Genomic DNA, 14,626 nt, shown 5'->3' on the forward strand with positions numbered 1-14,626 from the left:
TGAATAGTGGACATATTGAAAACTGCACTGTGCAAAACTGCTAAAAAGTGGATATTTTAACAGAGAATCACAGACAGTTTCAATGCTGAACCTTTAGGGGGCGTCCACGTGTTTTTAAACATGCAGATTTTATAAATATATATATGGCCAGTTAAATGGACAGCCTTTGCGGTCTCTCATCCGTGTCTAGAAAAGCACTTCATAAATTAAATGAATTATTACTATTATTAATGTTATTATTAGTAGTATTATAGTTTTCTTGTTATTATCCTTATAAGTCCATCAATACAATTTTCTCGTGTTATTGTATAATTCCACCTGAATTATTCACTTTAATACTGTGCTTGCAAAATTTAGAATGACATTAAAAATCATTTCTGCAACAGTACATCTCACTTTTCCATAGACTCACATTGTATACCAGTGGGGAAACAATAAAGGGCCAAGGAGTACGTTTTAGGCAGCTGTGTTGGCTACTGAACGAGCGATCGTTCCCAAACTTTGCACACACAATCGGGGTCTTTCCACGAGAAACATATTACACTTTTGTGTGCCCAGGCCCAGGGGAACACATTTTATTACAGTAATAATATGCTTAATATAGTCTGATTCTATTAAGCCTCTGTTAAATGATTACATTTAAGGCCGCCGCGTTGGCTACTGAACGAGCGATCGTTCCCAAACTTTGCACACACAATCGGGGTCTTCCCACGAGAAACATATTACACTTTTGTGTGCCCAGCCCCATGGGAACCCGTTTTATTACAGTCAAAATATGCTTAATATAGTCGAGCCTATATAAAGCCTCTGTGAAAGGAGCACGTTTTAGGTCGGCGTGTTGGCTACTGAACGAGCGATCGTTCCCAAACTTTGCACACGCTATCGGGGTCTTTCCACGAGAAACATATTACACTTTTGTGTGTCCCGCCCCAGGGGAACCCCTATTATTACCGTATAAATATGCTTAATATGGTCGGGCCAATATAAAGCCTCTGTGAAAGGAGCACGTTTTAGGCCGCCGTGTTGGCTACTGAACGAGCGATCGTTCCCAAACTTTGCACACACAATCGGGGTCTTTCCACGAGAAACATATTACACTTTTGTGTGCCCAGGCCCAGGGGAACACATTTTATTACAGTAATAATATGCTTAATATAGTCTGATTCTATTAAGCCTCTGTTAAATGATTACATTTAAGGCGCCAGCGTTGGCTACTGAACCAGCGATCGTTCCCAAACTTTGCACACACAATCGGGGTCTTCCCACGAGAAACATATTACACTTTTGTGTGCCCAGCCCCATGGGAACCCGTTTTATTACAGTCAAAATATGCTTAATATAGTCGAGCCTATATAAAGCCTCTGTGAAAGGAGTACGTTTTAGGTCGGCGTGTTGGCTACTGAACGAGCGATCGTTCCCAAACTTTGCACACGCTTATCGGGGTCTTTCCACGAGAAACATATTACACTTTTGTGTGTCCCGCCCCAGGGGAACCCCTATTATTACCGTATAAATATGCTTAATATGGTCGGGCCAATATAAAGCCTCTGTGAAAGGAGCACGTTTTAGGCCGCCGTGTTGGCTACTGAACGAGCGATCGTTCCCAAACTTTGCACACGCTATCGGGGTCTTTCCACGAGAAACATATTACACTTTTGTGTGTCCCGCCCCAGTGGAACCGTTTTATTACATTTATGCTTAATATAGGCGGCATGCTTAATATGGAGTGGTGGTGGTGGTGTAGTGGACTAAAGCACATCACTGGTAATCAGAAGGTTGCTGGTTCGATCCCCACAGCCACTACCATTGTGTCCTTGAGCAAGACACTTAATCCAAGTTGCTCGGGAATTGTCCCTGTAATAAGTGCACTGTAAGTCGCTTTGGATAAAAGCGTCTGCCAAATGCATAAATGTAAATGTCAATTTCTGCTTGGCACCGCTGAGGTCACAAAAGAGCTGCCGCTAGCATGTCAGGGAGTCACTTTACCTGATCGAGCTCACTCACAGACTGTGTCTGACCGCATGGCTACCTGTCGGTGCATCACAAAATGGGTGGTTTTCATCCCTATATCCCATAACCTAACCTAACTTCTTAACATAACCAACTTCTAAGCTAATAAAAGTCAAATGTATCATCAAGGCACCATGCTTACGCAAATTAAGATTGCATCACTTTATTCATCTTTAACTGTAAACTTAACCAACTTCTGAACATGACACATTTCCAAACTAAATGCAAGTCACACTGATCAAAAAGACACAACATTTACACAATATAGAGCAAGTTAGACCGTAGGAGAAGTCTGTATTTGAGTCTAAATCAAAACTCTTAAGACCGATCGAGGACAAAGCCAATCAGACAGCTAGAGGATCACATATAGAACACGTATACAACGTTTTAAAAAAAAATCGGACCAACGGAACCAAAGTTAAAGAAGATGGCGTGTTTGCCATCGGTGGTTTCTATCCTCTGTCCTGCTCTGGCCTGACCGAGGGCTGCCACGGGCCCCGAAAACACTCCACTCAAACCTACGCCGATCGACTCCAAACGCCCCCAAACGCGCTCCTAGCACGGTCCCCGGGACGCCACCGGACGCCAGCGGGAAACCAACCACGCTGTCAAATTCCGCTACAGCACGCACCATATATAATGCGGGCCATAGCGAAGCCCCGTATCTCCGCTGAGCGTACCTCCCAGAGTCACGGGGCCAATGCTGGTCTTCTCGGCAACCCCAGGCCCACACCGCCAGCACCTTCAGAACAGCAGCCACCCACAGACAAACATTTTTCCATAGACTGACATTGTATGGACTGCAGCCCAGCGGCGGGGCCAAGCTATTACCACGTGCTGGTGGTTGGGAGCAGAGGGATTCAAGCCTTTAAGTTGCATTTTTAAACTTTGAAGGGTCGTTACAAATGTAAATCTTTGTGCGCTCCCTAGACGTTTACAATTCGAGAGCCCGCTGGTGGATTGTTCCCTTCAATCGATTCCTTGAGTTTTCTTCAGTTGGTCTTAAAAAGGCTTTGAAGTGTGAAAACCGTCACAAAACCACAAAGTTACAATTTTAACTCACTGGAGCCTCAGCCATTTCACGTATCGCTATTTATTGTTATTATATTGTTTTTAAAGCTCCTCTTGTCACAATAAAATTCATCATCCCTTCACTTGTGAACTCATTTCTAAAATGCAACGGTTATCCGGCTTCATCAAGTTGGCAGAGGTGTGGACTCGAGTCACGTGACTTGGACTTGACTTGGACTTGACTCGGACTCGAGTCACTAATTTGATGACTTGCGACTCGACTCGATAGAATTAAAAAAGACTTGCGACTCGACTTAGACTTTGACAGCAATGACCTGCAACTTGACTTGGACTTCAGCCGTCTGACTTGGAAATACTTATACTTTTTAAAACCAAAGATAAGAGTTGTATAATTAAAAAATGTGCAGTAAATCAACGATTAATTTCCCAAATAGACGATTCATTTGATTTTCAAATCTGCATTTCAACGCTCCATATTCAACCAATCAGCTTCCACGAAAGCTGGACCAAGTTTGAAGATCATGGCACGCATTTAAGGACTAGGACACAGCAAAAATTATACCAAAGGTGATATAATTGGGATATATTGAATACAGCGTTAAAGGCAACAAAAGGATTGCGACATGTAGAACCTGTGGTTACAAAATTACAGACACCTCAGTCGACAACGTCCAATTTTGTGAGGAATCTGAAAATCCACAGACAGAGGTAAGTTGATTTACAGGCTAACAAAGTCTGCATATTGAACCGCAAACTTTTACTGCGGTCGGTAGCATTTAACGTTTTATAGCAATTGGTGTAATGGACAAAATCTTCCCGGTGTTTTATTACCCTGTTGTATGACCTCGATAAAGGAACGCCATTTATTGTGACCACACACGTTGGTGCTTTTTGAGCATAACTGGTTAAAATGTGCATGTAAACACACTCATTCTTTTGCGGACGTGCTGGTCCTCTGTCACGCGTTTAGCTATATTTATTTAATTATATTGGTCGTGGTTCTAAAAATCACAAATCCGATCATTTACTCGGTTTGTGCACTTTACAGTATAGAACTCGTATATGCAACTTAAATGTCTGCCCTTAGCCACTGCCTGGTAATATTTCAGATTTCACTCACCAGTTCAGCACGTTCAGCGTCCTTTCACAGCGTGTTTATAGTAAAAGTTTGGTTTGCCTTAATGTGTGTCCAAAGATAAGATCCATGTATCATCTTTATTACCCTCTTTGGTCTTTACGGGTAGATATCGATAAAAAAAAAGAAAGATAAAATTAGATTTTAAATTAGAAACTTCTAGATAAAATTAGTATACATTTACTATAGTAATTAATACTCTGACACTAATTTGGGCAAAGCGCACTAATGACTTCTTTAAGACTTGAAGCTAAAAGTTGACGATTTGTAAATTGACTTGGACTTGACTTGGGACTTGCCTGCCTTGACTTGGGACTTGCCTGCCTTGACTTGGGACTTGCCTGCCTTGACTTGGGACTTCACTCGGGACTTTAATGCAATGACTTGAGACTTACTTGTGACTTGGAAAACAATGACTTGGTCCCACCTCTGCAAGTTGGACACGTGGAGAGTTGCAATGTCAAGTCACTTTTTCTGGTTGACTGTAACTTCTATATTATGTCTTTGACGGGCATAAAAAACAAAAAATCATTGAAAAGTCAAAAAATGCTTTCATTGTTCAACCTTATATTATTTTTATTATTTATTATTATTTTTTGGCTGTTCATGTTCTGCAATTTTGGACACAATTTAATGTAAGACCTTGGCATGATTATTAATAAAAAAAAATAAATAAAAAAAAGTTATCTTTAAGGAAATCTGAATTGATGTGTTGTTATTGTAATCGATGACTCAGCGAGTGAACCGCGAATGGGCTTTATTGGATTTCGCAGATTTCATTTCAAAGGGCAAAACGCCCCTAACAAGTGTGTCATCTCATTATCGTGGCAAGATTCGATGCCGTTTTTATTCTTAAAAGTTTTTCAAGTCCTTCGGTTATTTTCTGATGCATTTGTTTTTGGAACAATTTCTTTAATAGGCTATATTTACTGGACTCAAGTCTGCTCTGCTCGCAACACAATAATCTCCTCCTCACAAGCATGCCCCGATAAGTTTCATGAAATGATAATAATAATAAAGGATTGAGTTTATCCCACCCAACAATTCCTACAAAAACATTTCAGCGTTCTTGTGAAAAATGCGTTCATTACCACGTCTCCATTACAGTCGTATTCATGCAAATCTTAAAGGCGTGCATGTGACATTTTTAAACCACTCACAACCTACGTGCAAAAGACTCTTCTACCTTTTCAGCTTACATTTCCATTGCTCTCTTCTTCTGTTCATCTCTCCTCGTCACATGAATGCAGACGGAATTCTGAATTCGATGACACCAAGCTTGGCAAAATCGGACCGACCGTCCTAAAGATTTATCTGTGAAACAATCCAGCCAATCAGATTCGATATGCAAATGAGGGTGGACATAATGAGGGTGGAAGTCGTTTTTACCTCTATACCTAACCCTAACCCCTAACCCTAACCTAACCCTAACCCTAACCCTAACCCTAACCTAACCCTAACCCTAACCCTAACCCTAACCCTAACTAACCCTAACCCTAACCCTAACCTAACCCTAACCCTAACCCTAACCCTAACCCTAACCCCTAACCCTAACCCTAACCTAAACCTAACCATGTAGCCCTGCACTAACCCTAACCACTTAATCCTGTCCCCATACCTAAAAACCTAACCATTTAGCCCTGCCCTCCTACCTAACCCTGCCCCTACCCCTAAAAACTTAACCCTGCCCCCATACCTAAACCCAAAACCCCCACTAACCCCTACCCTAAACCTAACCCTAACCACTTAACCCTGCCCCATACCTAATCCTAGTAATGGAATCCTACCCTTCTACCTAACTCTAGCCACTATAAACCTGCCCTCACACCTAACCCTACCCCTAATCCTAACCATTTAACCCTGCCCCACAACCAACCTAACAACTTAACCTTGTCCCCACCCATAACCCTAACCACTTAACTCTGCCCTCATACCTTAACTTCTACCTAACCCTACCTAACCCTAGCCACTAAACCTAACCATCTAAAAGCCCCACACCTAACCCTGCCCCTAACCCTAACTACTTAACCCTGCCCCCATACCTAAACCTAACCATTTAGTCCTGCCCTCCTACCTAATCCTACCCTTAACCCCAACCATTAACCCTGCCCTCATACCTAACCCTGACCACTTAACCTTGCCCCCGCCCTAACCCTAACCACTTAACTCTGCCCCCATGCTTAAACCTACCATTTAGCCCTGCCCTCCTACCTAACCCTGCCCCTAACCCCAACCATTTAGCCCTGCCTCCATACCTAACCCTAACCACTTAACCCTGCCCCCATACCTAACCCCACACCTAAACCCTGCACCCTACCTAAACCCAAGCACTTAGCCCTGCCCTCATACCTAACCCCGCCCCTAAATCCTAACCACTTAACCCTGCCCCCATACCTAACCCTAACCATTTTAGCCCTGCCCTCCCAAACCTGCCCCTAACCCCAACCACTTAGCCCTGCCCTCCTACCTAACCCCGCCCCTAACTCTAACCACTTAACCCAGCCCCCACAGAAAAGAAACCGAACAACTTAACCTTGCCCCCGCCCCTAACCCTAACCACTTAACCCTGCCCCCATACCTAAACCTAGCCATTTAGCCCTGCCCTCCTACCTAATCCTGCCCTTAACCCCAATCATTAACCCTGCCCTCATACCTAACCCTGACCACTTAACCTTGCCCCCGCCCCTAACCCTAACCACGTAACTCTTCCCCCATACTTAAACCTAACTATTTAGCCCTGTCCTCCTACCTAACCCTGCCCCTAACCCCAACCATTTAGCCCTGCCCCATACCTAACCCCACACCTAAACCACTAAACCCTGCACCCTACCTAACCCCAACCACTTGGCCCTGCCCTCATACCTAACCCCGCCCCTAAATCCTAACCACTTAACCCTGCCCCCATACCTAACCCTAACCATTTTAGCCCTGCCCTCCTAAACCTGCCCCTAACCACTTAGCCCTGCCCCCACACCTAACCCCGCCCCTAACCCTAACCACTAAACCCTGCCCCCATACCTAACCCCAACCACATAACCCTGCCCCCGCACCTGACCCCGCCCAGCTAAACCCCCTACTTCCACCCCTAAAATTAACCCCATATCTAGTGGTTAGCTGTATCCCCACCCCTAAACCGGGTTAACTAACCCTGCCCGGTCTCTAATCTTGTTAGATTAGGGTGACAATTTTTTTTGGGGTGACAATCCCCTTCCCGTTTCCAGGAGGGGGGCTTGGGAGGCCTTCCCCAGGTGGGTCCCTAGTGGATAGTAGGGGTCGGACCAGAAGGGGAGGGGGACATGGTTTTTTTCCCCCCTCCCAGAAATGTCTGTCTTGATAAATGGATGTTGTAAGAAGGGAGGTAGGGGGGGTTGTATGTAGAAATAACGTTAGACAAGGGGATAAGCCAGACCCAAAAAAACACATTGCGGTTCTGGAAGAGAGGGGTAGTAATTGGACATTGTGACACACGCCTGGGACTGATCCCCTATGGCGGGCCTCCCCAGAGGAGGGTGTATAGTAAGAAGAGGCTGAAACACCTGAAGATTCTGGGGCTTGCTACTGATGAGGTGACATTAATATTCCCCCTTTAAAAAAATACTTTCTGGGGGGTAGCCTGAATGGGTTTTGGGATGATTTGTTTTCCTTGAAAAAGCGTGTTTTTATCGCTAGGGCCATCTGGGGGGTACAAATAGGCACAGATAGGAATTTCTCTTTAGAACAAGGAAGGATGATAGAGGAAATCTAAAAGTTTTAACCTAATAAACTAAAACAGTCTGAGGAGACTGTTATGGGGGGCCATTGTCCCTAACAACCCAACCCTAATGTAGGAAAAATCTAAAGAGTTAACCTAATAGCCAAAAGTCTCCAGGCCATGTGGGGGGTACAAATAGGCGCAGACAGGAATTTCTCTTTAGAACAAGGAAGGACGATAGAAGAAATCTAAAAGTTTTAACCTAATAAACTATAGCAGTCTGAGGAGACTGTTATGGGGGGGCCATTGTCCCTAACAACCCAACCCTAATGTAGGAAAAATCTAAAGAGTTAACCTAATAGCCAAAAGTCTCCAGGCCATGTGGGGGTACAAATAGGCGCAGACAGGAATTTCTCTTTAGAACAAGGAAGGACGATAGAAGAAATCTAAAAGTTTTAACCTAATAGCCAAAAGTCTCAAGGCCATCTGGGGGGTACAAATAGGCATAGGACTGGAACTTGTTTGGAACAAAAAGTAAAATAAAGGATGTTCTTGAATTAAGATTTTCCAAAAAAAACCCTAGTGGCCGAAAGTCTCAAGGCCATGTGGGGGGCACAAACAGGCCTGGTTAGGGATTTCCCCTTTTTTTGTAATTTAGGCAAAGGTCGATCGGTCCACCAGAAACATGCGCCGGCCAGTGCTTTTCTGCGAGTCCCCTAAGTAAACTGTAGCAGTCTGGGGAGACTGTTATGGGGGGGGCCGTTGTCCCTAAAAACCTAACCCCTAACCCTAACCCTAACCCTAACCGAAACGTTGCAACGGCTTGTTCAGTTTACAAATTTTTCACATAAAAAAACTTAAGAAAAGCTATTTTATTTTATTTGTTTACATTCAAAAAAAATATTGACATATAAGCCACAACAATTTTTTTTGTTTAACTTACCTTAAAATCCTTGCTTTTATTTTCACATTTAGAATAACAGCCTGTTCATATAAAAACATAGAAGACATATAACCCCAAAAAAACTTAGTTTTACTTACCTTAATTTCTTTGCTTTTGTTTTCACACTTAAAGCAACAGCCTGTTCATATAAAAACATAAAAGCATTTTTATTTGATTAACTCTATTTGACTCGCTTTGATTTATAAATTACAAAAAAACAAGACAATTTTTAGATTTACTTACCTGATTTCAATTTCTGCAAGAAAAATCCTTACTTTTACAGTTACAAATTCAAAACAACATTTCCTAAAACTATGGTTTGGCCAGAAAGGGACGGTTGGACGGTTGTCACACGTGGTCGCAGGCTTGCCAGGCATGGCACAGTCTGGCCTATGCCCCGTTCCTACCGCGACACTGAACGTCATGCACAGGGAGAGAGAGCGTTCTCCTATGCAGACGCAGTGAAATATGGGGGCCATCAGGCCCAGCGTCATGCACAGGGAGAGAGAGTGCATGCACGTGGAGTGAAATATGGTGGCCACATGAGGGCAGCACCGACTCACCATAGTCAGTCTTATCAGTGGTCTGGAAGACCACAATTTTTTGAACCCCGGGCCCGTTTGGGGCCCGGTACATTGATGTCCCACCAAAAATCCTTTATGAAGGAACCACGGGGATGGGTGCAGAACAAAACACAGAAAGTTCGTTCACACCTGCAAAATAAAAACACACATCAGAAACAAAAAATAAAGCCCAAGCATTCAGATGACCCTGACTTTGTAGCAAAAACCCGTACCTTATTTAAAATCATCAAATTGGTGCATCACAAAAATAACGTCAGTCAGGAACAGCCTCCTGCAATTGACAAAATTGAAAAACACCTGTCAGAGGTCATCAAACCAGCTTTGCCAAACCCCACAACACAAGCCCTCATTGAAGGCAATGCCAAAAACTGGGACTATACCACTATGCTGATTCTTAAAAACCATTATGAAGACGCATTGGTGGAAGAAATGGCTAAACTCCAGCACATTCCCTCCCAGGGCTGGGAGGAATGTTTCAATACGGCTATATTATGGGCTAAACGTGGTATCGGTAAAAGACTGAAAGACAAAACAATACACGAGGCTCACGGGTTAGTAGGGGAGAGATGGCACACCTCCGTCCCTGCCTTGGATTCTGGAGAAACGAGGGAGGAAGCGGAGACCCAAAATCTCTCTCCCGCTCCTCCTCTCCCAGAAAACACAATGACTAATAGAGTTATGGTGCAGGCTTTGGTGCACACCATGACGGACGCACAATCTCTGTCTGAAACATCCACCCCCTTAGTAACAAAACCGACCAAAACAGCATGCACGATGACAGACCCACCGAACGATTGGTCTCCTATTAGAAAGGAGGACTCGGACAGTCATTCAGAGATTACCATAAATCTCCCTGCCTCCCCAAAAGAACAACGCACTCCTCGCGTTCAGTCCCAACCCCTGTATCAGACAGGAACAAGACCTCATCCTTATCGAGGATCAAGGGGAGTGCTGAACGGGATAATCTCGGCTCACAAAGAGTCACCTTAAGCCCCGAAAAAGTCACCAGCCTCAGGACAGCCACACAGGCTCGTTTAAGTGTCGAACTCAACACACCTTCTGGAGCACGACGTGACTCCCAGGAGGACGGACCGAATAGACACCTAAACACGTCCAGAAAAATGATAGAATGGAAGCTGAGTGTCGCGAAAAAATGGCTCGTTATCGGGGACTCCAATCTGTCCAAAATTCCACCTTTTAAGAATTCTGACCTCCAAATAGAAAGCTATCCAGGGGCCACGTTCAGACACATGGAGGCTGTGATCAATAAAAACGCAGTCTCCACTGACGTGGAACACGTCATCTTATCATTAGGGATTAACAGCCGGGCGCAGAACGCCAAAGACACTGCCATCAAACAGATGCAGGCGGCTTTAAGAGCGGCAAAAGAAAAATTTCCACTGGCAGAAATTTGGGTTCCAGAGTTGAACTTTTCAGGAATGCTCCCAACAAAGGAGCAGACACAATTGACCATCCTGAACGCCTATATTTCTGCCAATTTAAAACACATTCCGGCCCTGTCCAGATCTGAATTTCACACTGAAAGTGACCATATACACTGGACGGTGGACACAGCCAGAAACATGCTCCAGCACTGGCTTCAACATTTAAAATAAATATCCCCACAAGCCTGTATGCGCAGGAGGGGCATCGAAACGTTGTAATCCTATCTAAAAAATTCCATATCACTCCCCCACAACTTTGCCTGCTCAACAGGGGTTTGACTTTTATTCCATCGGGTAGAACGAGCAGAAAACGCCTCGAAATGCAGACACGATACGACCTGCAACAATACCACAGGAGACTTAAATTGGCAGCCTATTTCCAAAATGAGACTGACTCAAATCCCCCTCCGTTCACACCCAAATCGGACTGGGTCCCACCCGCAGACAAACTACCCGCAGATCTCCGCACGTTATTCGAAAAGGATCTGGAATATCTTAAAAAACATTTTAGACCGTCCCAGGAAGAGCTTAACCTCACTCTGGAGGAAACGAACGCTCTAAAACAGTTAAAGGGCAATAAACAGATCGTCATTAAACCTGCAGACAAGGGCAGTGCGATAGTCATATGGGACCGAGAACAATATTTATGGGAGGGATATAGACAATTGAATGACCTAAAATATTACCAGAAATTGGATAGACCCATTTTTTTAGACACTGTACCTATGGTTAAAAATATAGCCCAAACCCTATATCAGAAAAAACACATCAACGCAAAACAAAAGTCCTACCTATTGGGTAACGCTGAACCTAGAAGCAGGAGGTTCTACATGCTCCCCAAAATACACAAAGACCCGACCAAATGGAGCAAACCTCACGAAATTCCCCAGGAAGGCCTATAGTATCCGATTGCGGCAGTGAAACGTACTATACGGCAGAATTTTTAGATTTCTACTTAAATCCTCTTTCGACGGGCCACCCCAGCTATATAAAAGACACGTATGATTTTGTCCAGAAAGTCAAAAGACTAAAAATTCCCCAAAAGGCCATCCTGTTCACTATGGACGTGGATGGCCTTTACACAAACATCGACATCCAAGAGGGAATTCAGGCCATTAAAAATATTTTTCAAAAAACCCAGACACCTCCAGGCCCGACAAAGAACTCATCCAATTATTAGACATCAATTTAAATAGAAACGATTTTGAGTTCAATGGGGAATTTTTCCTGCAAGTTAAAGGCACGGCGATGGGCAAGAAGTTTGCCCCGGCCTACGCTAACATATTTATGGCAGAATGGGAGGCTTCGGCCTTATCCCGATGCCAAAAACAGCCCCTTCACTATTTTAGGTACCTAGATGATATCTGGGGAGTATGGACTCACTCTGAAGACGAGTTCATGGAATTTGTGGCAGACAAAGGCAAAGATAATAGAGGACAGGGAATTAATACAGCAGAGCGTGTTGAAATGTTCTCAACTTTTGGTCGCGCGAAGGAGCTTCACTATCGCAAACCGTTGCATTTTCATTGAAATCAATGAATTCAGAGCAATCTTTGACCCAGCGTTAACTATAGTGTATAGGTGCCCTCAAACACTCTTTTCTGAGTGCTGTGCTGACTGTCAATTACCAATTTTATCTTAATTTTAAGTAACTTTATTTTAAGTAAGTGCCAACAGATTTTACTGATGTGTCACCAATCTTGCTCCACAATTTAGTAGGATATGTGGTCATGATATCAGCTCACGGAGGTTGCGTTGCTGTTTCGTACACAAAAACTGATGGTGGCATCCCCAATCTGTAACGCCCAATTCCTAATGCACTCCAAGTCCTCGTGGTGGTGTAGTGACTTGCCTCAGTCCGGGTGGTGGAGGACGAATCTCAGTTGCCTCCACGTCTGAGACTGTCAAGACATTACCGCGGAGACATAGCATGTGTGGAGGCTTCACGCTATTCTCGCACAGCTCACCACACGCCCCACTGAGAACCACATTATAGCGACCACAAGGAGGTTACCCCATATGACTCTACCCTCCCTAGCAACCGGGCCAATTTGGTTGCTTAGGAGACCTGACTGGAGTCACTCAGCACGCCCTGGAATCAAACTCACGACATCTGGGGTGCTAGTTAGCGTCTTTACTCACCGAGCTTTTTGCGACTACAGCACATGATGGTCTATAGTCAGTTATCTGTTTGATTTCCTGATGGTTACATTGGCACTGCACTGTCAAAGAACAGACTTGCCCATTGAATATGTAAGTTTTGAAGGTTTTTATGCCGTTTATGGAATTCTGGTCAACCCGGTGAAATGCTATTCTGCATGGCGTCATGGGACCAGATAGCTGATTCTGACAACAGTATTGTTATCGCTGACAACAACTTGGAATTCACAGAGTTCATTTTTATGATTAGCTTAATGTAGAACACATTCTCAGTTATTACAAAACAGTGCTGGGAAACCAGACACTCTCGTGATGGGACGCGAGTCATCAATCGCCACCTTCACAGTAGATTTTTAATTTGAGAATTCATATAATTAGCGGTTTTATTGTTGTTTTTTTATTCGACACATTATCAATGCATAACAGACTCTGTACATTGTCAACAATGGGAAATGTCAAAATGTTCTAATTCATTTATTAATAATCTCTTTGTGACTTGTTGTTCACAATAGTTGATGGAATCAGGTCAACTCATCAGAACAGGAAGGACTTGTGTATTACTTCCTGGTATTTTACATACATTACCAATGCTTTGCACACATCATGACAATGTCCGGTACTAATTAATTCACACTTATGCTGCAGTCCAGTCACCATTTATTAAACATAAGTCACAATTGTAATTTACTGTAACAGAGCGTGCTAATGTTGAAGTTGATTAACACCGACACTGTCAAACTGAGAAAATAAAAAAGATAAATGACAAAGTTGTTACGATTTGAATTAGAATTTAAGCAACTTTTATAGGAAATATACATGTTAAATGAGAGAATAATCTCTAATATCTGGATGAGAATCTATATCAATCTCAGTATCTATTCAATTAATATAAAGGTTTAAATCAAAATACAGGTTTTATTTTTTAACAAGCATAAGTGTTTTTTTCATAACGTTACAGTAAATGAATATAGAAAAAGAGGAATCAAAAAAGTAATTAAGTCTGTAATTAATGGAAAGGATATTTTCAAAGAGGAGCAGGAACAACTGGACTTTCTGTGTCCACTCAGAAATAAATCTACAATTATTTTGACTCATTTTATGCAAAACTTTCAGAATCATTGTAAGAATGAATTGGACTGGAACATCTCATATCAGCAGGAGAAGCTCAAGGACAACAGAAGCGTCCACAGAAAAGAACGCTCTTGGTGGGATTGTGACGTATGAAGAAGAGGAAGGGATGATCTGCATTAAAGTAGCGTGAAGGCGTATAGCATAGAAACACCATGATGGGGGCAGTCACTGCTGCGGCCTCCGTCCCCTCTTCATTCACTTCAACGAAGGATTTATGGATCACCTTAGACAACACCAGATCGTGGTTGGGGGACATGCCTGAGAAGTCAGCCTTCTGCTGGTCAAACGCATCCACCATTCCCATGCTGACCAGTAAATCATTCATGTCATAGGTTTCCTCCATCTTGAATCTGGGCAGAGATACTTGAACTTCCAGAACATCCATCTTGTCGGGTCGGGTCCACTTCATGAAGTTCTCGTAGGTCAGAGCCTTCTCCAGCTGGACAAGATAGTCAGTGTGTTAATGTGTCTACAGAGGAGATTCAATGCAATGAA

At 43.4% G+C, this 14,626-nt stretch overlaps 2 protein-coding genes across 5 annotated transcripts in view; both read right to left on the bottom strand.

Annotated features, from left to right (window-relative positions):
- Positions 1–9,513, bottom strand: part of LOC127641702 (uncharacterized) — a 36,160-nt gene extending 26,647 nt beyond the window's left edge. For 2 of the 4 annotated variants that reach the window (XR_007970206.1, XM_052124627.1), the window contains exons 1-2: positions 9,055–9,169; positions 8,910–8,950 (exon numbers count right to left, since the gene is read on the bottom strand). Coding sequence is in view for 1 of the 4 variants with exons in the window: in XM_052124628.1 (XP_051980588.1) it covers positions 8,910–8,950; positions 9,375–9,447 (114 nt within the window). In the remaining 3 variants the exon portion in view is untranslated. Of the gene's footprint in view, positions 1–8,909; positions 8,951–9,054; positions 9,170–9,374 lie in introns of those variants that run through there. The other 2 variants (XR_007970207.1, XM_052124628.1) reach the window with 1 other exon arrangement.
- Positions 9,514–13,645: 4,132 nt separating this feature from the next.
- On the bottom strand, positions 13,646–14,588 carry LOC127641704 (serpin B6-like; the record flags this gene model as incomplete). Its single annotated transcript, XM_052124629.1, has 1 exon — positions 13,646–14,588. A coding segment is annotated over one exon (423 nt), but the record flags the coding sequence as incomplete, so codon positions are not given.
- Between the last annotated feature and the right edge of the window lie 38 nt (positions 14,589–14,626).

This window comes from Xyrauchen texanus, unplaced genomic scaffold (genome assembly GCF_025860055.1).
Source record: "Xyrauchen texanus isolate HMW12.3.18 unplaced genomic scaffold, RBS_HiC_50CHRs HiC_scaffold_143, whole genome shotgun sequence".
Lineage (NCBI taxonomy): Eukaryota > Metazoa > Chordata > Actinopteri > Cypriniformes > Catostomidae > Xyrauchen > Xyrauchen texanus.